Here is a 26,404-nt window from a genome sequence, read left to right on the forward strand (position 1 = left end):
TTGACTCGTAAACGTAAGTGTAAAATTTTATAAGAATTGTACGTGGATTTACAAGAAAACTCTCGCTGCTTATTAAACTCCGGCAGCGTGTTTTGTATATTCCTACCGATAAGTTAGTTATTTATTTCTCGGGCGAATTACTGACCAAAAGTCCGCATCAAGTCATTTGGAAGCGAGTTTCCTGTCGATCGTCGTTAGAATAAGTCTCGGAATCGTGCTCGTTCCGGCCTAGGCCGGTCAGAAAAAAGCCTCATCTCCGCTTGTTCCTAACGAGTTCTGTTCATCTCTTCGCTGAACCAGCAATCAAGACTGCAACACGTGCATATATATGCATAAATATCGTCATTGAGAAAGGTAGCCTTCGTGTTACACGACATTCAGAGTTCCGTGTGTCCACGTTGACACTTCTAAACCTCGGTTAACGTAGCGTACCTTGAAACAATCTCTGTACGAGCGTCCTGCTCGACGCACGCCGCGAAAATTGCGTTTCGTTGCGTTCGTTTCGCCCAGAATAACAAAAGTGTCTCAATGGAGAATGATGAATGAAACTTCACTGGATTCGCCAAGTTTGAATGTGGATAAGGGAACAGGACGTGTGTGCGAATGATTTCCGCGTGAAATGTATAGTCTGATCGACCGAGTCGAGAGCCTCGATGCGCCTGCGCTGTCACGTGACGCAGAGAGGAGGAGCCTGAGCCGCGTGCTCCTCCTCCTTGCCACGTCGCGCTGCGCTATTGGCTGCAGTTATGCTTTCTAGCAGTGGTTTATATGTAGTTCCTTCTCAAATTCTATTTAAATTTTATCGTAAATGAACCACTTATGTTCGGATTCTTCTGAATCAATTTTTAACGAATTTTTAACCAATTTGTTCCGAACCGAATCAATTTCTCGTGAACGAGAACTGAAAGTAAATCATTGTCGAGTTTCAAAATGTGTTTTGCGTTGATCTAACTTCAACAATAATTACACCCTTCATTTAATATCAGGAGGGAAAAAGAACAAAATTATTTAGAAACTAGAAGTGATTGTCTATTACATCGTCTAGGCTTTTTTTATTAAAATCCTGCTTCTCCATTTGTTTATTAAGCACAATAAGGAATAAGTGGATTTACAAATAAAATTCCCGTAGAAGTATCTACTTTTCGGGTTGTTACAGAGTTTCCTGCGTAAATCGTGGAGCTTCTTGTCGACAATCACAGTTTCATAGAGTGTTTAATGACATCTTGACTCGGTCGGCTAGACTACAGGAACTTTCGGGCGCGTTCTCTTGTAAATAAGAATTCCTCGGTGCCCGTACACGTCTTGGTACGGTTCGCTGCCGTTCCTCCTCCCGACAGTCTGTTGATCCTTTATATATATTTTCGAGAACGATTTTTCCGCGAGCGAGCAAGAGGAGACTGTAATTGTACGTATCTCTATATTCTATACACTTACTACGATACACGTGCATATATCCGACACTTCGAATTCGTTTCGCGTAAAACATTGACCGCGTTCGTCGCGGTAAAAGAAACGCGGGATCTTCGTAGTTCGAGAAGCGTCGCCGAGGCTCGTCCCTCTCGCCTCCTATGTTTCCCAAACGCAGAATGTGATGCAGCTAATCAAAATTATTTGTAAAGAGACTTATAAGACTTTTTGGGATCGACACGATCCTCTTGGGCAGCTTCTCGAGCTTCGAAGCTCGGCCGCGTGATGAGATATTGCTCCGTTTCGCCACGACACGTCTCTCGATTGCCAAAGTTTCGTCATTATCGACACTCTTAATCATAATCTCACGATGCGCGTACTACGAGTATATTTACAGGGATAGTAGAGGCCGGTGTAATGCCAAAACGTTTCTGGACCGACCCGACGACCCAGATACGCGATTCAATTACTCCATCGTGTACCGATCGCGGATGTTTTTAGTGGTTTCTAGCAATCTTCGGACCCTGAAGCATGTATCTTGCAATAATCCTGATCTCGTTAGATGTATAGTGTAGCGCGACCGATCATTCTCTATGCTGGAACGTGGGAGAGTATTCGTTGGATTCACGGCCGCGACCCTTGAGAATCACCGATGATCTCCTCGCGTGACATCTCGTTTTTCACGTAGTTGTTATTTGAAACAAATGTTCTTTGTTGTTACGGTCGTTGATATATTCCGTTCGATCTTGTTCCGTTTGAGGATCGCCCGCGACCGTCGATCGACGGCCACGATTCTGGCTATGTCGATCGAGGCAGCAGGCCGCGATTTTGTTTCGGTAAAGGGTAATAAGCATAGACAATTTTTTCGGAATGATCGATATTCCAGATTGTAGAGATTTTCTATTAGCACCGTCCTTGCGAATCGTACAAGTATCTTCCTCGTAAACGAATGATATTACGTCCGACTGTTTTGCGTTTGTTCGATCGTCCACTCGGAACGCTATAGTGCGAAGCTCCCTCTCTTGTATAGCAACGCCGTTCGCGACCGGCGATGAATACAGAGCAGATCTCGGCAAACTGATCGCTCACGAGCTGCCGACGCTCGAGCGCTGCCCCCACTACCCAAGTAAAGGGAAGCTCATATTGTCCTCTCGCGCTCGTGGGGACTGGTAGTGGGGATAGCGGCTCGAGTGCCGGCAGCTCGCGAGCAATAAGTTGGCGAAGCCTGTTTATGGAGGATCATGAACGCGATTTTGTTCCGGTCGTAATGCGACGGGGAGTAAAAAGGGGACGAAGAGGGAGTACCATACTTTACAGATAATATATTTTATAACTTAGTTACGTTTTCATGTTACGTCACTGCATGTTAAGCTCCTCGCACAACAAATCTCGCGGAAGCGAACGCGCTTTTGTCATCGATAAAACGATTTTTCACCGATGACGGTTCACGCTGATAGACAATGCGATGTTTGTAAGGATCGAGCGAGTCGATGTAATTGTTGTTTTAGCTGCGAGGGACTTGTCCATCCTGGTGATGGCTGGATCTGTGATTAGTGTCGCCAATAATTCATTATTCGGTCACCGGAGAATTTTGTTTAAATAATAAACGACGAGCGTACTCGGAGAGGAGTTGACTGAAATTCGATCGTTTCTTTTCGCGTTTCGTTCGACGACAAGTGCATGTGTATGATACGGGAGGCATTACGACGTACAAGATTCGGTAAATTAATTTTTGGACTACCTTGTATATTCTGTAATATAGTATATATTTGTATGGACGCAAATATATATGGTCTATAAATGATTACTTTACTCGCAGACGACTTATTATCTAACCCATTATCGTTCTGTACAGAGTACTGCGCCTGCCAAAGAATCGTGCGAAAGATTGATTTGATATTTTAAAAAAGTATTTGAAACATGATCAATACTGTTGTACTTTTACCAAAAATAAAATAATACAATGCAGAACGGTGCGCGGAAATTACGAAAGACTTTAATTAACTTTGATGAAGACAGAGGGATTGAACCATTTCAGAAAATTTTTTCTTCGAACTGAAATTTTTCGAATATCATTTTTCCACCAGGTTTCACAATTTAGGGGTATACGACCTATGAAATTCTTTTTTAAATTCTGACCACCCTAGTGGACACGGCTTAACACGACACGAATAAGTTACACTTTTGGTTTCAGCTTCGTGTAAGTCGAAAATGATCGAGATGAAAAGCGGTTCAGCTTCGGATAAGAAATTCTTCTGAAATTCCACGAGACTTATTGACCCCTTTCTTCGCCGACTTTTCAGCAGATAAAGTTAAATAAACTGTAGTGCGCCTCGATAACCGCTGCTAAGAAAATAAACTGCAGTCTGCGTGCGTGTTTTCGCACTGGTCGCTGTTTTCCTCGAATTTATCCTTGCTGGGCAGCCACGCAGTCATCCGACGAGACTCGTCTTGAACATTGTTCTTCAGATAATACTGAGCAGCCCTTATCACCGGCGAGGTTTTGCACAGTAATAATCTCACGCACGCGGCATCCACGCCATCTATTCTTTCCATCAACTGGTTCGGCAGATCTTCATTGTGTGCTTGCTCGATCAGTTTCTGAATCTTAAAAGTAGACCGTATAAAATTGACCTCTAATAAAACAATATTGCAAGTTGAGAGGATATTATTCACTCACTCTTTCGTTTTTGCTTTCCATGATCATGTTGGCCGGATTCCAGTTTGAAGTATCGTCCTCGTCGTTCAAATCCCTTCCAATATTTTCCTTTGGCGGTTTCAATTCGAACAGCGAACTAATCTGGAAGAGTAGATGCGGCGTACCTTGACACTCAAATATTTGTTATTTGGCACCTTTTGATATTTACCATTTGCGCAAGAAATATGACGCTGTTCACCACGATCGCTGTGACTTTCTGCGAGTCCAGACCGATCATCCGAAAAAACGCTGACATCACATTCGAGGGCACGAAACCTCCCTTCTCGTTTTGCTCATCCTCCCCTCGTCTTTCTTTTTGCTTTTTACCCAAACTTCTGGCCACCAAATCGGCAATATCTTTTGCTGTTTCTAGGTAATTCGTTGCGTACTCCAGACCTGCTTTAATTTTGTCCAGCACTCCTAAAATGCATGGGGAACACGTATATGTTTTCTCGTTATTGGAAAAATAATAAGACATCGCACGAAACGGGACCGAAAATGCGATTAAATAAAATATTTTGATTTTGTGGAATCTTTGAAGTTGCTGAATTGGCAGCTAATCAACTAGTTTAAACTTGCCATTCTTCTGTTGCAAGGAGTCCGCGACAAAGATTCCCAGCACACAGATCAAGACACAGAGAAACTTGTGCATGATGTCTCGGCGGGGCTTCCAACTGAACTGAAAATCATTCTTGAGGTGTTCCTAACGGGTGTTAATTACTCATTTCCACCCGTTGAGCACTAACGTTACCCTTCACGCCACGGTGACCGACGATTGGCACTCTTCTCGCTTTGTCGGCCAACCACGGGAACCTAGATCTCGCGATTCAGAGGACAGTTGTGTCCCGAAGTAGTACGAAAACTGTCCTGGCCAAGATAGGAAGGATTCAAGAGCAACACTAACAGCGTTGATACTCGGAATAGACTTTAATATGGCAACGGGGTAAGAATTTGCATAGCATAATTTCGGCGCGCGTGTTGATTGTTTATGAGACGCTCTCGATCCCGTCGGTTTCAGAAGCAGCAGCAGCCGATCACTTATTTCTGCGGCATTCATTTTATTCGTGTTTTCTTGTTTGAAAGTCGCGTCTGCGAATCGGACGACTTTATACGTGGACGAGGTTCGCGGCCTGAGCGAGTTGCCGATGAGCGAGCTGATTCACATCAGATCTTCGCTCGTGGATGAGGAAGGTAAGTCGAAATGTCCCAGTAATTAGTCAAATCTAGCGTCAGACTTTCGAACTGCCCTCCCCTCACAGCTATGGCACGTAAGGGACTGTCGTTGGGACACGTTTCATGTTTTAGCTATAAAATTTCATAGGATGAGAATTACGCAGAAAAATTTATACCGTTGCAAAGCTATAGCTGCCAGCTACATTTTCGCTGTAGAAATTGTAGAACCCCGCCTTCCATCTACGCCTACGCATTAATTTATTGGTTTGGCAAGAAAGTAATTTCGGTATTTTAAGGTGAAATAAAACCGCATTTCTTTATTCAAACGATGAACTTTAATTAATAAAATATCTTATTTATTCCTTTTTGCAAAGCATCATCGAGCAAAAGGGAAAATATCTTGTTCATTAAAGTTTATTGCATGAATTAAAAAATTGGACTCTGTTTCACCTTAAAATACCGAAATTAATAAAATAAATTTCTATGTACTTCGTCGTTTACTCCCGCATTTGCAGACATCTTCGAGGACGACGATGACGGCGAAGCATCGAGCAGAACGTTATCCGTCTCGCTGCCAATGGCGCTTCCCTTGAAGAGGTACGCAAAGAAGCACAATGAAAGGCCCCTGAGACGATACGGCGAGCACTACGAAGAGAAAGGAAAAGGAGACACGAAAATCTCGAAAATATTCCAGCTGGCCGTCACCGCGCTCTCGTTCCTCGCTTTCGGCGGCTATTTGCTCACGCTCATAATAATGGCAATTCGCCGAAACTCCGGGGGCGGGAACAACGGGAACGTGATCGTTCTATCGGTAAGATCTGTATATTATTTCTCGAAGCGTTCGTGGTACTCATTTTCTCACTTTCAATCCATAATTTACCGTATAATCGACATTTCCTAAAACTGGATTCAAAATTCCCCACGCACTAAATGAAATCTATCGAAACGAAACATCGGAAACCTCCTGAAATTAATCAAATCTACAGACGCATGGGACGAAGAGTAAATACTGATATACAGGGTGTCCCAAAAATGTTGCACTTCCCTGAAAGGGGTGATTCCAGAGGTGATTTGTTCAATTTACATTATGACTAAACGTCTCGCCTTGATTGTTTCGTACGCTCGTATAATTTCGAATTCTAATCCGCAGTAATTGGTACATGGCACTTTTTAGTCCGCAATAATACGTACAAAATGTTGTCGATTTTATTTTCTATAATACTTTTCCTTATAACTTATTAGATTTCGAGGGCCACCAATTTTTTGTGTATTCAGAACACATCATCCTTCCATAAAATGCTTACAAATATTATTGTTTCATGATAAATTAGGAATAAAATTAACACATTACCGACCGGTGATTATTGCATAATTTTGAAAAATCTATGTTACATGGCTAAACACTTTTTAATGGAACCTTCGATAGAAACAGCAATTTTTATTGTGAACTAACAAGTCGCCCTCAATAACGTCATCTAATAGTTTCTTTTGGTGCAGCACAATTATTGAAAATCCTATTAATAGGCTTACGAATTAGTCACGTGACATTGTGCCGCAAGCACGACAGAGATCGCGTCACGTGATCTGGCCGTAGCGGAAGGGTGGGGGGAGTAGCGTCGTAGAATAGAATGGTAGAGTGGGGAGACAGTGATCCAAGTTTCTTGTTGTATTCTAAACAAAGTCATCACAATTTATTTGTCGACAATTTTGCGAGAACGGGAAATTCAAATACTTTTCGTTACGTTAAATCCGCAGTCCATTTCTAGGAATATTGACATTCTTCGTGGTGCAACTGAAAGCTCAGATTTTTCTTTATAAGAGTTTAATGGAGGTTCATAACAGCTTTTCGTCGAAATCGAACGATCCCGGTCTTTCTTGATACGGTCTCGGAAAACATGCACCGCTGTTGGAAAACAAACTTCGCGGCGCCGCCGCTGAGGATTGCGTGAAAAATTACGTCATTTTCCTGAAACGCGGAAAACGTTCGAATTCGAAGTAACAGCGGCGCGGCTTGATTCGAGCGACTTCTGCGTTTCAGAATCTGCAGGGACTGCAGAGCTACATACGGCCGAAGCGGAGCATCTTCGATCCTGCGGAAAATAACTTCGAGATCGAGAAACTTTATCAGGGAATGATCATGTTGTCGCGATCTTATGCGATGTATGAAACCAAAAAATGAATATTTACTGTAAAATTGTCGCATACAAATATTTAAAAGAATAATGTATACGGTTGAAGGGGATCCATGAAATTGCGGTAGTCTTCGTTTACAGAGAAAACAGCGAGTGAAGTAATCGATTTCTTAATATTTTCATCTCGAGACTGCATGGTAAAATAATTTTAACACGCGTACTCGACGTAACATAAAAAGAACGCAATAACTTTTACGATATAATATTTACTACAGATTATAAAAGCACAGATTGTACGAATGACAATATACTTTTTCATTTAATTATGTGTCGATAAATGCGCTCCTACATATTGTCCTAAGCGTGTCCACAAAAATTCGAATGCGCTGCGTCGAGATGCATTGAGACGTAAAATTGGCTTAGCATAGGATAATCTATTAGCTAGAATATACTTTAATCTTTTCAATTGTTTTCGTCTGTTAGATGTATCGATGCGAAATGCCATCGTGATCGGGACCAAGACTCCGCGATCTCGATCGACTCAATTAAAGGTTCGATTATCACGATTCGGCGGACTCTCGAAAATCCTAAAACCTAATAAAATCGAATAGAGGATCGCGGTGTGTACATATCCCGAAGAATATTCTTGGCGTGTGGGTAGAGAGGCTGCTTCAAACATGGCTCTTCAAATAAACACCTAAGTGACTGTATACTCCCGAAAGTCTGCATGCAAAGATAACCATATGGCTTCCAGAGATATCATCAGCCATACGTCTCTATGCTATTATTCCACGGATATGTATAGCCCGAGTAGCATTTTTCAAAACTTCATCGTTACCATACTTTTTGCCACGCTCGATTTCCGATCTTCGATCGTCGTGGCATGACACCATAATCCACGAGAAACACGTACTCGGATCAAGAAAATATACTCTTGTACCTACCGCAAGGATTCATGAAATTAGGGAAAAAAGAGAGCGTATATTTTTTTTTTTTAATTTATATTTACTTTTCCTTCAAAAATATTTAGCAAATTTGATTGTGCAATAAGCAAAGTATTGTAATACGAAGTTCCAGACCCAATAAATCAATTTTTTAGTGAGATTGGTGTTCCTTAGAACCAGACATTTTTATCGATATCACGCGTATACAAAGAATTAGAAAGGAGCATGCCTCCGCTTTTAGAACATCGATTTAGAATGCTTCCAATATTACAGTTTCCAATTGATTGAAATGAGACGTCCCAGCTCCTTTCGATCGGCAACGAGACTTTTCAAATCGTTTGACATCTTAGTTTGACATCTCCGTTTGATAGCTAGACAGATTTTATGCATTTCTGATAAAAAAGAGTAGGTGTAATTCAAAATACTAAAACCTTTAGGATTAAAGAGTATTGTTATATTATTTCAATCAATATGAATTGATATATTATCAAACAGAAATTCGATGGGATAAGTAGTTTAGAAGATATTCGAGCAAAATGAGTTTAAAATCAACGTTTTCTTAATTTTCATGAAAACCGTTGGTTATACGAGGAAAAGTAATATGACAAGTACGCATTTTTTAATGTCGATAATGCAAACAGACGTCGATAATGTAAATTATATATTGATTAAATAAATATTAATTAGCGGTTGTAGCGGTTGTAGGAAATATTTATTAAAAGCTAGGACGTTCGTTTTTTGTTGTATTGAAATATGATTCTAAAAGCACTTTTAGTTTTTCCCGAATTTTCCATTTTTCCGTGATACTTCTCCAATTTTTATTATCCTATAACTCAGTTCGGACTAATACGAACATTTTAAAAAAAGAATTAGCCAAATCGGTCAAGCCGTTCTCAAATGATGCGCTTACCAACGAACAGCATTTGATTTTTATTTATATACATAGATAATTTCCTAAGAAATGATTGTTGTAGATATCTTTGGCGGAGCACATATTATAATAGGAGCTGTACAAAGTCTAAATGAAATCAATCTTGTCATTTTTATAAGGGAACACGTACCAGTTACTTTTAAGGCTCGGTAGGTTTAGTGTCAAACACATTAAGAAAGAAAATAAATTTCTATTTCACTCCAGTTTGTCGCAATCCAGGTAGAAAATATTCTTTTGCACGAAGATCAGCTGTCTACTTGTAGCACATACAACCGTACATTAATAAAGAATTCAAGAATTCAATTATTAATTATTTTAGTTATTTGAATACATCATGACACTGCTTATAGTAACTTTAACATTTTTCATTAGTAAGATAAAGTCACCGTTTACGTCGCCTACGTCTTTATCAAAGTATGATCTTAACAATAAATGGTGCAGGAACGGAGTCACAGCGTTTACATTTGTGGTTTCGGTAACATCTGTCCGCATTCCGTCCAAAGTTTTACTTTTCAAGGGTTATTTATTATTTTGTATAATGATTCCCGAAAGGAGTTAGTTTAGGTTGATATTTACCCACGGTTTTTGTAACATTTACTCGGTAATCATCTCGAGGAGCGGAATTGTTGCCAGCGACGCACCATGGAGTCTCGCAACCCTGGCCTCGGACTCATCATTCTTCAGGGACCAATCTTCTGTGAGACACGCCTACAGCATCCGCGTGGACCAATCCCCACAGCCGAAATTACGGCGAGCTCCGATCATTTCTTTTTTTTTCGTAGACGAAAATCTCCTCTGAACATGGCAGGAATACGCGCGCGCTCATTCATTCTTATGCACTTCCGTGATAGTCGTTCTATCGTCTCGAGTCCCTTCTAATTATCTCCGACCTCCTAACGACGATCAGCTATTAAAATCGCGGCAGTCGGACGCTATTAGAAATCACATGCTCGGGTACGAGAATAAAGCGTTGCTTCCGGTCACGGGAAAATGTGTGAAAACTGACGCGCTTCAATTTCGAACGATTATCGTAGCGTAAATGTTCGAAGTGTGTGAAGTGAGATCGTTCTTGGACAACGGATTTTATGACAAAAGTGAAAGAGATCGTATTATCGTCAACTGATTAAAACTGTTGAAATGGGAAACAAATATTTATACGGTTACAGTGTTTCGTAATTGATCCAGAAACTTTCTAGGGATAATTAACGCAAGGCTTTGAGAACTTGAAGATGAACGAAGTAAAAACCCGCGTCGTGGATGCAACGAACTGTTCGAGGCAGTTGAAGTTCGGTGTGGAACGCATACTATCGGACGACATATCGGCGAAGAAGACAGGTGAGAACAGTGCTCGATTCCGCGGCCGATGTTAATTGTAGTTTAAGTATTGTTGTCATTGTTATCGGTGCGAACGTCTTCTGAGTAAGCTTGCGCAATTTTGAAAGATGTACTCAGGCCACTTCCGGTGCAATTCTCGACGGTGCGGTGCCCTTGCCCTGGAAGCTGTGTCAGGTGCGAGGCGCTTCGAATCTGCCCTCCATTTTCCTACGGGCAAACCACGATCCCCGGAACCTATGGCAACTCGAACCACGCAATCATCGAAAATTATGGGAATATTTATCGACCGGCTCCGCTTCGACCTGTTCCTCGACGTAAGTTCCTCTTTTCATTTATTTGACGATTGCAAAGTTTGTGTTCAATTTGAAAATAAAATGCATACAAGCGGCTGCATCTTAAAAATAAAAATTGTAAGGAAATATAGCTATTTCAAGAAACAGAAGCCGCATTGAAGTTTCTTTCTTACTTTAATGGTATTAGTCAGTTCAGAACTTTTAAATTGCATCAACCTATTTTTACCACAAATTAATCAAATCTCCAGTCTACTGATAATAGAATGGTTCCAATAAGAATTAATATTAAATCAAATCGAAACGATACATTCGTATTCTAAGGTGTGGTGACAACATCTTTGGCTAGAACGTGTTTAAAATTAAAGAAAACCTTCATCGACGTCTGTCAAAGTATTTAATTGGTGTACGAATTAATTCGTGACCCTTGCAATCACTCAGTATTGTGTAGTAATCTTATTTTAGATTCAAATTGAAAGAATCTTCGAATTGGAGATTCAGTAATTATTTAAAAGACAAAGTAACTACACAGAAAGTAATAAAGATTATTTTCGATAATGGTTCTTGATTGTTTGTAGATAATCGATAAATTCAAGAAGGGAGAGTTTCGAATCAAATCAGTCTGTAGTAACTGTATTTTAGATCCACATCTTTTATACATCATATTGGAGATCCAGTAATTATTTACAAGACGAAGTAAATCTACAGAAACTGGTGGAGCTTATTGTCGATATAGTAGAAGTTGTTAGATGGCAATTAATCGTCGGACGGACAGATTGTTTCATCGAGGAGACTAATCGATAATTCGAAGACCCCCCAGTTCGCAGCCGTGTAGATCATCTTAGCGGAAATGATGCCCTAAACGCTCGTGAAACGAATGTTGCGTCATTAACAAATGCGACCATATGGGCTGCTGGTCTTGTCTCTTGAATACGCGGCAGCAAGTAGGGCAAAATATTTACGCGCCAGTGTATTCTCGTGTTTCCTGTCCGTGTTTAAACGACATCTTAAGTGCCACCGTTGGTTTACACGCCGTATAAACAGCGGTTTCGTCGTGACCCTTCCACGGTTAGTTAAAACTCGGAAACCACTGTACTTAATCAGAGACACTCGAATATATCCAAGGCTTGAATAATTTTACACGTTTCGATCGGATATGAACTCATTCCGCCCATGCTTTCGACGTTATTCAATCGATCTAGTATTCGGAAAATGATTATTATCATTTTGTACAACTAAATTGCATTTTAAAATAATTATACGTTAGTTTGTTCGCGTATAAAAAATGATTTCTTGTTTGATTGTTTCATTCTATGACTAAACAATTCTTTATCATATTGTTTACCTCGGGTGCGAATTTATTGAAATAATTTTTTAAATACTTCGTTAAAGAGAGAGAGGGAGAGATAAGAATGAATATTTATTTAAAATGGTTCATGTTCTCGATGAAAACAATTTGTTGCGTCTGTAAATTCTCCACCTAATGCCAAATATTCTTTGTTAAACAATCAGAAAATGCCCCCATCGTGCGCTTCTCGTTCTCTTTTCAAAGTAACTAGGTTACGAAGAATTTTTATGAACATGCTGTTCGATATACAGTGTTCTGCATACTGTACGGATATACGTATGGGGAGATCGCAAAACACGAGCTCTGAGCAGTCGAAAGTGGGGGAAACCGCAGTTTTTCACAACTTCTGCTTAAAATCCACAGACTCTTACATGTTTCCTTGTGTTACGTTTTGTTTTTCTTTCTTTTTGCTGTGAACCGATGTCGATAAAGTTCTCGGCACGTCTATAACTAACATAGATCCGCAAAATACGTATTTTAAATTTTCATTACGGGCTCAAATAAAATGTCTTTAGTATGTTTAGTATATTCTCATGTAATTCCTACTACAATTGGAGTTTTTCAAAATCTTTTTTGCACATTATTTACAACTACATCTAATATTAACCCTTAGCACCCGAACGGCCACTCTGAGGCGCTACTAAAAGGTGCTACAGCATTATTAAAAACATTCTTCCCATTATACAATATTTTCGTATTGAATAAACTATTAAACATTTGAATACTGTAGGAATAAATCGTATCAGTGCTTTCATCTACACAACAAAAAAGATCATGGAAATATTCTAGGTCGGAAGAAATGGTAGTAGTTAACCCTTTGCACTCGAATGGCGACTCTGAGGCGCCAGTAAAAATTGTCACGCCATTATACAAAACAGTTTTAATATTATTAAATTCGTCTGTTTTCTATAAATTGTGAAAAGCTCAATTGTTACATGAGAAAACTGGTTAAATTTGTAAAAAAGATGACATAGAATAAAAATAATCTGGTTTGAAAGGAATTATTTTGATTTTCGAATTAAAGTTGCTTCGAGTGCAAGGGTTAATTACGAATACAGTGTTTTATAGCAATTTTTTCTTAGCGTCTCTATCTTAACCTTCCCCATTCATTGTTTATCAATATCCACACGATTCCACGGTACCGGTGTCGAATGGATCCGATTAATGGAGCGGCAGGGATTCGTCAATCGCAGTTGCACCTACGGAAAGCGCAGGCTAAGCGGCTCCCGAAATAACTATGATCTCGCCCATCCAATTCATTGGGAGGACCGTACCAACCGGAGAGGGAACCGCACTGTTTAAATTCGTACACATGTTGTATACATTCTGTAGGGCTGTAAATCAGCCAGAAGTACCCAATCGCGGGGGCCTCTTGTTCGGGGCTAAGATCTGTTGAAACAGACACCCGTCCAGCTTAGGCTACCGTTTACATCGCGTCACATCTCCGTCTAATTTGTGATCTTCGGTCTGTGCATCGCACAGTGGAGTATTTCAGCCGCATCAGTAAAACCCGCCATAGTTTTAAATAATTAACAGAGCGACATATTCAAATGTAGTTCAATCGGAAAGTGTTACTTTTCGAGTGTTGCACAGTGGTCTGGATCAAATTAATAGCAACGTAATTAATATGAAGGGTATTAGTCTCCGAAAATATTGAGGAAGGTGTAAACAATCACGGCATGATAATTGTTGCAATGTACATATGTATGTGTACGCTGATATTTGTACGTTAAACATTACGCAGATCGGAAAATTGACGATTCTTTAAACGAGTTTAGCTTTCTAACAAATTAGAATAAGTTTTTCAATATAAAACATCAAGAAATAAATAAAATAGGAATCCGGTTCCGTCAGTTCTACACTAGTTAATGTTTATGGTAACCAATTTATACAGTCTCTTACCTTTAAGAGATGTACGATGACAGAAATTACTTTCATTCACAGCTCCAATAACTTCCACTACGACGCCGAACAATCAACCAGAGGCTAGTACCAGAAGAAAAAGATCGTGGTCCAGAGCAGTGTTCAGCTCCTTACAGCGGAAAGGATTAGAAAGAAGATTCACCTTACAAAAGTACATAACAAAACCTGACAGGAGGCAACTCGCAGCGACATTGGGGCTCACAGATGCTCAGGTAAAATGATTAACCCCTTATTTTTTAATTTTCTAAAATTTTCTACGATAAAAATCACTAATACAAAGTAGATTATTATACTTTTTCGTTACAAATAACAAATAGTGTCCAAAACATTGGATCCTGCTCGATAACTGTTATCGATGAAGAAAAACTGATTCGATTCGAAACACTTGCGGTTCGAATATTGGAATTCAGAAAATAATCACGCGTTTTTAGGTGAAAGTCTGGTTCCAAAATCGACGAATGAAATGGCGACACACGAAGGAAAGCGAGAACGCTTGTCTGTCGAATCCTGACTCGCAAAAGGACACGACTAGGAAATTAACGAAGGATCCCACAAAAAGTTCAACGCAAAAGACTGTTTCCGAGGACGAGGAGGACGTCGAGATCGAAGTCGACGTGTGAAAATCGAAATGTACATTAAATAGAGTATGGTAGATTGTAATTTGTAACGATAAATTTGTAATAGGAATAAAGTTCGTATAAAATCGACGACTTGTTCTTCGTTGCAACACGGTTTAGTGTGAAATTGTACCGAATAGACAGAGAAATAGAGCTTGTATAAAATCGTCGACTGCTTGTTCATCGTTTTCACTTGAAAAAGGAGTTATCTTCACAAAGCTGTACTCGCTGCCGAGGCAACTGATTCGTTGTTTCTCGCAACGTCAGCTGTCACACAACTGAAACACAAAAAGTTTCCAAGAAGAGATATTTGTTCTATTAATTACGGGACACTGGTGAGCAATATTTGTCATTTTATTTATGTATTTAGACTTCGAAATGTTACTATTATTATTAGATTGCAGATTTTGTGCATTTTATAACAGAAATTAATGGCTGAATTATTTCCAGTTTCGTAAAATTATTATAAATTTTTCTGCAATGGCTATTCTTGCAATTATTGCAGGAAATATTCATTTTGCATACAATTTTTAAATATCCATCCTTAAAACAAGTTATAACTCAAGACAATTGTCATATAGAACAGACGAAATTTAAGAATTTGTCAGTATGGGAAAGTTGTATAATAAAATTGATAACGAATAAGCGTCGATCCCTCTTGCTGTTACTGATTTTATATTTATATATTATTATAATCAAATAGAAATGTCTGTCTATCTTCAATAATTTCAGTCAGCTGAAAATACGATATAAATGATCATAAATTCTTCTAGTGTCTTCTCTGTCTAACAGTTCACCTACTAATTTTTATCATAAAGCCATAAAATCTGCAATCTACTGATCACTCTTATTGTTTATTACAGAATCAGTAAACTACCGCCACGATGCAACGGATTTTCCCAACAATCGCGACCTTGTCGCGAAAGTGTTCAGTAATGAAGATGGCGAAGCCGTTGACAGCGAACGATAACCAGAAATGCCTGAATCTGAATACCTCTGACATAATCTGTGAGTGAACATCAAACTCTAAAATATATACAATTGGGTTGTTGCATATGAAATGTCCGATATTTAGTATGTTAATATTTATATAATTATACAGGAAAGGATACACTTTACCGATTGTGATAATGTTGAAAGATATTGTCAAGTTTGAGACCGCTCGGCCTCAGATTTTTAGATATTCGCAAAAAACTCATAGGATGACTATACCCAACTTCGCCTTTTTCCAATTCGTCTTTTAGGGCGGGGTAGGGGCTCTACCCCTCTCCCTGCACCTCGCCCAGAAGAAATCGCATTTCTTCGTGCGAAATTCATTTAAAAGCTGTACAAACTTAACTCTCCGTGGGATAACAATCTGGAAACGGAGTTCCCTACCGATTTTGATGAGCTCCGAATATATTATCTGGGCTTTTACCTTATAATTGTCGAGATAATTGTAAAAAAAATTGTTAGATCCTCTACAGCCAACTCCGACATTTTAAACGAATCTTGATTAGGTCTGGGTTAAGTTTTTTGGGGTAGGGGTTCAGGGGACAACATATTTCAAGATCATCAAAATCGGTGTGGTGTACCCTTTTCTATTGTATAATTGCTCATTTCTTTATCAAAACACGTTATACTAGCATTTACATTCTAAAGTCGGACATTTCATATGCGACAACCTAATAAACAATTCGATCCGGACAGCTTCTTTCATTTGGAGTGACTAATAAAGATGTTTCAGCTGCATCGATGGCACAAAGTCAAGCAGCAGTCGTCACAGACACCTTGAATCGCACAGACGCGATTCCATTATTGGATCCGATCGACGATTCATCATCCTCCTTCGAGGTATCTACTCAAAGAATTGATCCACCGTTTGTCGTGGATAAATCCCCGTTGCCATTCGAGGAAATTCCTGGCCCGGCGATCCTGAAGCTTTGGGAGAAGTATTGGAAATACGTGCCGCTCCTTGGTACGCAACTGTTTTCCAGTCTGCTAATCAACAGATTCACCCAGGGTACGATCTGTTGAAGTACCGATAGGTCGAAACCCGAAGATCGCAATGTCACATGCAAAAATCATATGCCACGGAAAATCTGCGATTACTGCGAAATTCATCATTCGTGATATACAGTCGATCTGAAGAGGTATTTAAACACTAAATACCCGATTCTCGAAAAAATTGCGATTGCATTCAAGCCATTTGCTTTGTTCTATACTGCATTTTTTTATAATACCTCATTCCTCAATTGGTGGGAATATATTCGACAGTCTTAAACTTGTTATAAAATATAGTTTTTGAGCGCATTAAATCAATATGTCAGTATGTACTACCAGTGGTTTACGCGGTCCGAGGTTGTCTGTGGTTGTACAACAATAAATTCCGACTAATTTTGAAGCAAGAAGCCTCTTGTTTCATAATCCATCATTCATTTTATTCTAAGATTTCTTTTCACAAACATCCGTGAAAATTTTTAAAAACTGTTGCGACTGAAACTACCACAGATTTAGTTACAGGCTTATAGTTCTACTGTTTGTTTCTACGGAATTATCATAATTTGAATATCGACAATTTTTTTGGGAATCTGAAATGCAGTGTTTAAATACTGTTTGGATTCACTGTAGATAGAGGATTGAAATAGATTGGTTCATCGGGTTTCTTTGCAGGCTTAATTTCGAATTGATATCTACTGAAAATCATGTACGAAATACAATGATTGTCCAATGAAAGCTGTTGAATTTATTGGTTCGAATTCTAGTTCGAATTCTTAAAAGGAAAAACGAATTTATATTTGTTCTATACCTTCGCTTGCTTTAATGTTTAAATATTGTTTAGAAAAGAATTAGGTAAAGAATTTCTTCTAGAACAAAATGAAACTCATATTCAGTAGATTCTGCGAAGTTTCAGATTCATTGAAATTTTTATTTATACATAATTAATGGGAGGATACTTGTCTACTTTTGAATAATTATCTGTCTGATAATTCGCTACCACTTGTTTCGACCAAAGCAAACGTTCTAATAGGCTTCAAATGTACGATTTTCAGGACGCCTATCGTGGAATCGCAACGTCACGCCAATGAAGTACCTTTTCAACGAATATGGATGCATCGTGAGAATCAATGGACCTCTTTCAGGAGATATTGTCATGATCCACAGGTAATATTCAAGGACTCATTTTTTTAACCCTTAGCACCCGAATGGTGACTCCGAGGCGCCACTAAAAATTGCTGTACCATTATTCAAAATATTGTCTACATTATTAAATACATGATACGTTTATTTTGAAAGTGGCCCAAGTCCATTTAAGTTTTACAATTACATGTAATTGTAATTGTATCTCTGCAATTTCAAATTACAGTAATTGGTAAGTAATTCTAATTGTAATTGAAATTACATTTTGCCCAACTCTGCTGCACGTTATAATTTGATAATTTCAGACCGGAACACATAGCCGAAGTATTCAGACAGGAAGGAGACACCCCGATCCGCAGCGGCATCGATATATTACAGCACTATCATTTACATCATCGGAAGTATCGTTTAGCTGGACCGTTTTCGCTGTTAGTGCACGTTATGGCATAGTAAACCAAGTACTTGGTGGTTAATCTTGCCTTTCGAAAAACAGATTATACTATACTTATTTAGGCAGTCGTCAGAGTGGCTGGATATAAGAGAGAAAGTCGAAAGGGATTTCAAGACTATAGCGTCTAGCTTCTTTGGCAGGATCGATTTGGTCTGCGACGAATTCATTTCCAGGATATACAAGACGCGCAACAAACAAGACGAAGTGTGTAATCAATTATTAACTGGCTTGTGCAAGAAACCGAAATCTCGGGCATACGAAGTTTGATAACCGATTACACTAAAAATACAAAAATCATTCTGGACCTGTCGGTGAAAAAGAATGTACTGAAAAATCATAAAACAGCATTATACTTATATAAATACAACTTCAATTTCGAGTATCCGAATACTGCAAACTTTCGGGGCCCGAAATTTCGGAAATCTACATGAATATAGAAAGGAAAATGAATAATTTCTGATTTCCTTAGTTCAATCCAACCCAGACAGTTAAATTTTTGATCTTGAATTGGCAGGTGCCCCGCAATTTCCACGAAGACACGATGCGTTGGGCCATGGAATGCTTCTCAACCATCGTCTTCAACAAACACATAGGTTTCTTGGACACGGCCGGTTACAACACCACGTCCGAGCCCTCGCAGATCATCAACGCTGTAATGACCGCTCACAAATACATGAATCGCTGCGAGACAGGCTTCCAGGTCTGGCGGTTCTTTTTGACGCCGTTCGCCAAGAATCTCTTCGGAGCTTGCGACGTTATCGACGGGTATGCAACTATCTAGAAAAAGTTCCACTAAGAATTCGAATTCTAACAAAATTTCGAACTCTTTATTGTCAGGATGGTCGGGAAGTACGTTCGCCAGGCGCAAAGCAAACTTCGAAGTCGATCTCTCACAGGAGATAAATCGAAAGGGGCGGAAGAAGACTTGGCGGTTCTTGAGAAACTTCTTGTAACCGATGGCGTAAACTCGGACGATATCTGCACAATACTGCTGGATATGATCATTCTAGGAGTGCAAGCGGTAATGGTTGCCCCGCGGATCTTTATGCATTTACAAGGTTCACCAGTAAAATCCTTGCTCGAGTCGCACGAGGATTTTGTTGCGACTTTTTACTATGAAATCTGAAATGGGATAATTACATTGCCGTGTAGTCTCTGTTATTTGAAATTACTCTGCAGCTGGACAGATTCCGGTTCGAACGACAGGTCCCGCTGAGCGTAGCACTGGCATTGGCCGAGCCGGAATCCGTCCCCTGCAGCCGCCCTCTGATTGGTCCGTTGATAACTTCGTAACAAAGCCGCGCAGAACATTTTCGCAAAGGAATAAATTACTTCGAATGTCCTCGGGAATTACCTTTCAAGGAAGTACAACGTTTTTAGGACATCCTGTATGTACATGTATATTAGGGTGGGTCTTATTTACTCTTGTCGAAATTTTCTTTCCAAATTTCTTTTACGGTATCCCTCAAAATATTGTTCCACATAATTGAAAAAAAATCTAGGTTAAGAGGTGGATTTTCCTTGCGCGCTCACATCTGCGTGCCGTTCCGGCAGCCGGCATCTTCCGACCACGTTGGTCGGTGCCGAAACAATGTGTATTTTTGTAAAACTTGCAGAACTTACTTTTTTTTATTGTAGATTATTTTGCAGGAAATTTTCGTTCCACTTTATCATGGGTAAATCGGCCGGACAACGTCCGAATCCAGAAGATATTCGAGAAAACCGACTTGATGAGAGCATTTAATTAATTATCTTAATGTTTAAGGGTCTTGGACACGTTTCCCCATTGTCCGCTCGAGCTCAAACTTTGCACAGATTTTTTTTTAATAATTTGGAGGAATCCTGGGAGGTGCCGTAAAAGAAATTCAAAAGTCGAAAATAAGAGACACCCTAATGAGTGTGTATATGTACTCTCGTTTTAGATGGCGAACTGCGAGGCATTCCTTTTGTATCATTTGGCGAGAAATCCAAGGACCCAGAGGAAATTGTACGATGAGATTATGAACGTTTTACCAACCAATGATTCCCCGTTGACCGAAAGCGCGTTAAGGGAAATGCCATATTTAAAAGCGTGTCTTCAGGAGAGTCTCAGGTAGCATTTGCATTAAGAGCTTCTTTGCGATTGTACTATTTACTGTCATGAATAAAAACGTAAATATTAGCAATCTTATAAACATTTCAAAAGATTGATAATTTCATTTCGCTTATAGGTTGCGTCCAGCATTTCCATATTTCACCAGACTATTACCGAGGACCATATCTCTTCATGGATACACGATACCAAAAGGAGTAAGCAACGTTACAGTGAAATGAATTAATATTCGTACGCTCTAAAAAGGACGATAACTTCTTTAATATTGTACTATACGATTTGAACTTTTTTTCGGAAGCTAGAGCAATTAGTTTATTACAGAATGTGAAAGAAATTTTTTATTTGAATTGTAAAAAAAGTCCTAAAAGTTGCATTTTACAACTTTTTTATGTGGGTCTATATTGAATATTTAAAAAATACGTTTTGTAGATCTGTGTTTAGACTTAACCATTGAATTTTATTTTCATTTCGGGCTCTAACTTATGCAATCGTCTAATATAATGGTCAATTATTTTAGCTATTGAATTATTATGTCTATAAGCTAGAGAGAGAGAGTTCCCTTCAGCTAATTATCTTTGATAAAGTATTCGAGAGATTTCTAAACGTTTCGTAGACGTTCGTAATAATGGCGAATCAAATATCATCGCAACGAGAAGAAAACTACGAAGATCCTGAAAAGTTCCGACCGGAAAGATGGATAAACAGCTCCTCTGAACAGAACCCGGATTTCAGCTGTCTACCTTTCGGTTATGGCACGCGGGCGTGTTTAGGAAAGAATATGGCTGAGACGACCATGATGTTGCAAACTGCAAAGGTATCGAAATCAATATGGAGTCACGTAATTCTTTCAACTAACGATCATCTGGCCTTCTTAGATTGTGCGACAGTTCAGAATCGAGTACGATTACGCTGACATCAAGAGCAGATTTATGATGATGAATGTACCGAACAAACCACTTCGTTTCCGTTTCGTCGATAGGATTTGAGCTACAATGAAAATGATCGATAACTCTGAAACATTTTGCTATTGTGGTCTACAATAGCCAGCAGTGTTGTGTTCGTTGTTAAGTTTTTGTATAGAAAAGGGTAAAACACCCCATCAGAAACAGGAAGACTGTGTGGGTAATCGATAATCGTAATTTAATATAGGAGTGTATTCTCTGTTACACATTTATTACTATATGTCTGTAGGAGAACAATAAAATTTGTTCAAAATATATTTATGCGACGTCGTACATTATAAATAGATTCATTCAATAAGTAGATTCAACCGTGCAGTATCGCTCTAATCGTCCAAAACGTGGAGAAAATTGTGTAATAGACCTGTAGGATAAGAACTGTTAGTATGTATTTGATATTCTTTTGATGTTCCAACTCACTTGACCGCAGAAATGCAACGACCAAGCAGTTAGAAATCTGCCTGCATTTATCGTGACGGGTCTCTGGCACATTTGAATAATAATTATCCTCTCCTTGCGCGATACTGGAGCCAAGTGTGTCCAAGGAGTAGCATAAACCGTCCAACCAATATCCTGTGCCTGTTCAATGAGTTCAAAAATTAATTTCCGGCGATTTTCTTTTTTGTTTCCATAGTATCTTTGAGTTCCAGAATATATAAAAATATCCGATTTTTCCAGATTCGAAAATATTCAATTCGGGTTTTCAATGTGTTCCCGATGGAATTTCCAATCGTTTTTTATGGCTATGGTTGACTATACATATACTCATACGACATGCCTTCGTGAACTGTACTTGAAGCTTTGGCGAAACATTAGCCAGTTGGCGGATTTGAACAACCTCTCTGTTATGATTTACATGAAAAACGGAAATATTAACCCTTTGCACACGGTGCTATTTTAATTTGACAATTAAACATTTCTTTCGATCTAGAATAATTCCACTCCATATTAATCTTTTTCTTCGTATGAATATGAAATTGACATAATACCTCATAGAATACTTAAATGTTGAGTAATTGATTAGCTACCAACGTGTTCAATAATGTACATAATATTTTAAATAATGGTACAGCAAAATAGGCTGGAGAAGCAGAGTCGCCAGATTAAGACTTGTGTGTGTGTGTCCACTCCTACCTTCCCCTTCCACGACGCTATTCCCCATGCTTACGTCACGTGACGTGTTTAGTCTCTATCGTGCATGTGTCCGGTACTGGCGAAGAGACTTTTCCCCCACAATTCGTGCTCCCTTCCCTCATATGGCGACTCTGAAGTGGTAATTTCGGACAAGGAAGAGGAATTCTTACGTTTTTGGTCATCGTGTCGGCCGCCCAGCTACAAGCCAGAAATCTGAGCATCGAGAACGCGGTCACTATAAAGAATTTCGACAGTTCAAGCAGAAGTAGGTCCTGGAAAGATTAGATAATGAATAGATGGGTATATAAAATAGAGGATCTTATAAATTTATGATCAAAGTGAGTAGATAAAATACAGGACAGTGAAGGTATTCAAAGAATTTAGGAACATTGTCGTATTATTCCCAATCTATTAAAATCGTTACAGAAAGAACTAAATATCTGTGCAGCTCCTGTATCTTGTAATGCAGAATATTAATTGTTGAGAAATTTGCGAAATTAATACGAAAATACTCACGTGCGTGAGCAGAAGGCAGGATACGATCACATACAACGCTACAGCAATTGTTGATTTAATTGCGAGCGGTGCTATAACATGGTTGACATCATTCGCATAACTATCACAGAAATGAAAGCGTTTTACATTAAACGATTATTTATATATGCGACGCTGTGAAATTAGAAAACAATGATTAGAATATAAAATATAAATGATTATATTAAATAGTTTGAATTAATGCGAAATTTAAGTAAAAATTTTAAAGTGTCCAGAAGTCCACATCATTTATTGAGGTGTATTCGTTGAAGTCTATTTATGCATTGATCGGCGTTTACCTGATTGCATCCTGGTGCTCTCTAATCCATTTCTTCATTTCCACACGTCTCTTTTGATTGATGTTTCCGAATGCCTCGCCCAGTAATACGAATTTGCAAGCAGCGTGCCATATTAAACAAATGATTAAGAGATCGAGGAAGAGCACCGAAGCCGCGTTCACAATGTGGAGTATATTGAGCGCATAGGTAACGCAAAATCCCCAAAACTCCTCTCTTGGTATCGCGAAGTATGCCGTGTTCACTGGGGTTACATTGCTCTCTGCGACAAGCGGTGAAAAAATGAAAAGCAGTCCACCGATTGCGAACGTACCGATCAGGCTGTAGTGTGCAACTTTTGTACGGTTTAAATACTTTTGTCTAATTATTCTGTCTCGTGGATCAGACGGCCGGAAAAACTCTTCCATTTTGATAATCAAACGCTGAAATCATCGTGAGAATTTTTATCAAATCACCAACCTCGTAACTGATACGCGACACTCATCACAGGACGACTGCTAGATTAATATCTACAAAGACTCATTGAAGCTTCAAACATTGGTCTCTTAATTTTATGAATTTATAGTAGAACTATTTTTATTCCAATCAGAAAAATTGTTGGTAAAATACGAAGCCAACTAAATCGGTCATTCATTTTTCACAATAAGTAGCAGTCGTAATAACTTTCACTGTTTTCAATTTCACCAACTCATTTTTCCCATCGACTAAAATCTGAGATAACAATGTAATAACATAAACAATGTATAGGCTACATGTACAATATAACAACCTCAAATTGCGAAGATCGCCTTCGACAATAAATTAAATTAAACATTGTTTCTAACATGAACACGATTTCCACGAACGATTTTACGATTCCTCCGACACTCGCGAAGCAACAATGAAGACCATTCACAATGGCTAATGCTCCGAAAAGTTCATTTAGAAAGTGTATCCAATAAGTCACTTCCGGAACAATCACCCGCCATTTTGGAGAGTTCGGACTCGAAGGCCAATTGCCGAATAATCGACAGCATATTCTCAAAAAACCGAGTAAACCATTATTTACAGAATTACGCATACTGCAACTTTGTTATTCACTTTAAGACAATCGTGTTTACTGATTAGCCAAATCCACAGTCCTCTCACGTGCCATGTTGTCTCGAGGATATCTTGAAACTGACTTCCCAGACGTTTTCGGCAACGACAAAAGCAGGGACGGAAGAATCGATTGATATAATTAAATGAGCCATCGTTAGTGAAGGTAGTTACGAGCACAAATGGGAAACGTTGTAAGCCATTTGGTAATACTGGATAAATAATTAAGTTATGATGCTAATGTAGACGTATGTCTCGATTGTTGGTACTTTATAAAACGAACAGAAGAGCATTCAACACCGCAGCATTTTTATTCCAGAATATAAACTTTCTAATTTTAATTAATCAACGCAACATGTACTATTAGTTGATTTGGATGACAGAAAATCGGCATCATCGCCTAACACCATTCGCAGAGCAGTAAATGAGGAGACAGCGTGTGAAAGGTACTGCAACAGCATAACCGATTTTCAAATATTATCAAGACAATATATATACAGTGGCCCGAGAAAGTATCCGAACGCCATTTAATACAGTATAACATTTTTCAAATCCTACCAAACGATCTGACTTTTTTTAACAATTAGAATCATTGGTTTACTAAATGATGTGCAAAAACGAGTGAGTTACATATGAGAAATAATAAAGGAAATTTAGGAAGGATAGGAAATCTAAAATATTATTCAAGAGATGATATGAGAAATAAGAAAATTAATGTAACGTAAGAAATAAGAAAATTAATGTAAGATAAGAAATAAGAAAATATAATACTAAGAAAATTTAATTTACCAATTGCAATTATTTCAAAATCTTTTTTGCACGTCCTTTAGAAAACCAATGCCTCTATCACCGACGAGGTACTATTAAAGACTGCCAGCCTTATGGGAGTTCGTGTCACCCGAATATTTCGGTGTTCTCTTACGCTCTCTAGGATATATTCTGACTGGAGTGAGAAACAGATGGCCATCGACATGATCTCGTCGGTGCAGAAGGCTACTGAGGAGATTCTCGTCGGTGAGAAGGCAAATCGTCACGGAACCATCGAACAGCCTTCTGCTGTGTCGGACCTTGCTTGTATGTACCAGACCGGTTGGAGCTGGTATTCGGCGTCGATACATTGAGAGGGGTGGTTCATTGAGACCTGTTCACTCGTATTGCCATTCTCTCCGTTCGTAATCCTACCCACGTTACCTCAATGCATTGCGTTGCCTGGTGGTAGGTAGTTGGCAGAGAAATTCTCTGTTCGTCATCCTACCCACGTCATCTCAACGCATTGCGTTGCCTGGTGGCAGGTAGTTGGCAGAGAGATGGTATTATGTTTGAACACTTCTCACTGTCCATTTCTATTGGTGAGGACACGTCTGGTATTGGCTCTGACCGGAGCTGCACTGCAAGCATTGTACGCGCCGCGTCACCTTCGAACTAGAGCCTTCTGCTCTGGTTCGCTCTTGTTTCTCACTTTGAAAGAATCAGAGCCTTCTGCCTGATTTGCCTTTAATCCCCCGTGGATCGGAGACTTCTTCTCCGATTCACACCTTTTGGTCCGCGATAATTACTCGACATACTTGCGTAATTTAGTATAAGTTCTTCGTTGTGTAAGAAAGGGAGCCAGAAGGAATATCGCATTCGTTCTGACTCCCTTTCGGGTCTCTTGTGCACCAACCTCCTCGTGGTGAGACCTGGGCAATCGGTATTATCCTCCATTTGTAAGAACTTTTAGTGTCTTATGAATAAAGGATAATATCGAGCTAATAGCTGCACATTTAATAAATATGTTGATTTTTCAATAAATTCTATTTCTATACCTATTGTCTTCCATAACATTTTGCAATTTCACCTTCCTTCAAATCAAAATATATGTTTTATTCAAGCTGATTTGCCCCGGGCGTAAACAATGTCATATATCGTCTGGTTCTATTTAGGTAAAGCGACGAGATAGTATT

The 26,404-nt window shown here is 39.1% G+C and overlaps 5 protein-coding genes across 6 annotated transcripts; 3 read left to right on the plus strand and 2 right to left on the minus strand.

Annotated features, from left to right (window-relative positions):
* Positions 1 to 3,217: 3,217 nt before the first annotated feature.
* LOC143211057 (uncharacterized) lies at positions 3,218 to 4,583 on the minus strand. Its single transcript, XM_076428481.1, has 3 exons — positions 4,275 to 4,583; positions 4,088 to 4,207; positions 3,218 to 4,014 (listed from the first exon to the last, which is right to left on the minus strand). The coding sequence occupies exons 1-3, from the start codon at positions 4,581 to 4,583 to the stop codon at positions 3,754 to 3,756; spliced, it is 690 nt and encodes a 229-aa protein (XP_076284596.1). The 3' UTR covers positions 3,218 to 3,753.
* Positions 4,584 to 4,856: 273 nt separating this feature from the next.
* LOC143211058 (uncharacterized) lies at positions 4,857 to 9,005 on the plus strand. 2 transcript variants are annotated; one of them, XM_076428483.1, is made up of 4 exons: positions 4,857 to 5,048; positions 5,127 to 5,296; positions 5,794 to 6,089; positions 7,317 to 9,005. In XM_076428483.1, the coding sequence occupies exons 1-4, from the start codon at positions 5,038 to 5,040 to the stop codon at positions 7,455 to 7,457; spliced, it is 618 nt and encodes a 205-aa protein (XP_076284598.1). In that variant the 5' UTR covers positions 4,857 to 5,037; the 3' UTR covers positions 7,458 to 9,005. The 2 variants fall into 2 exon arrangements, with proteins under 2 accessions (XP_076284598.1, XP_076284597.1); XM_076428482.1 differs by having other exon boundaries at positions 5,124 to 5,296; positions 7,317 to 9,003.
* Positions 9,006 to 9,158: 153 nt separating this feature from the next.
* Positions 9,159 to 14,807, plus strand: LOC143211060 (H2.0-like homeobox protein). Its single transcript, XM_076428485.1, has 4 exons — positions 9,159 to 10,620; positions 10,728 to 10,934; positions 14,203 to 14,393; positions 14,613 to 14,807. The coding sequence occupies exons 1-4, from the start codon at positions 10,515 to 10,517 to the stop codon at positions 14,799 to 14,801; spliced, it is 693 nt and encodes a 230-aa protein (XP_076284600.1). The 5' UTR covers positions 9,159 to 10,514; the 3' UTR covers positions 14,802 to 14,807.
* Positions 14,808 to 15,682: 875 nt separating this feature from the next.
* Positions 15,683 to 25,727, plus strand: LOC143211059 (putative cytochrome P450 12a5, mitochondrial). Its single transcript, XM_076428484.1, is given in 11 exon segments — positions 15,683 to 15,872; positions 16,504 to 16,800; positions 17,831 to 17,942; positions 18,224 to 18,346; positions 18,432 to 18,573; positions 18,884 to 19,134; positions 19,207 to 19,390; positions 20,292 to 20,461; positions 20,580 to 20,658; positions 21,075 to 21,275; positions 21,337 to 25,727. Coding segments are annotated over 11 exon segments (1,860 nt in total). The 3' UTR covers positions 21,448 to 25,727.
* LOC143211056 (uncharacterized) lies at positions 21,588 to 24,226 on the minus strand. The gene is made up of 5 exons (XM_076428480.1): positions 23,388 to 24,226; positions 23,071 to 23,170; positions 22,725 to 22,826; positions 21,841 to 21,999; positions 21,588 to 21,784 (listed from the first exon to the last, which is right to left on the minus strand). The coding sequence occupies exons 1-5, from the start codon at positions 23,789 to 23,791 to the stop codon at positions 21,728 to 21,730; spliced, it is 822 nt and encodes a 273-aa protein (XP_076284595.1). The 5' UTR covers positions 23,792 to 24,226; the 3' UTR covers positions 21,588 to 21,727.
* Positions 25,728 to 26,404: the final 677 nt, after the last annotated feature.

The sequence above is a fragment of the Lasioglossum baleicum genome, chromosome 7 (assembly GCF_051020765.1).
Source record: "Lasioglossum baleicum chromosome 7, iyLasBale1, whole genome shotgun sequence".
NCBI classification, from domain to species: domain Eukaryota; kingdom Metazoa; phylum Arthropoda; class Insecta; order Hymenoptera; family Halictidae; genus Lasioglossum; species Lasioglossum baleicum.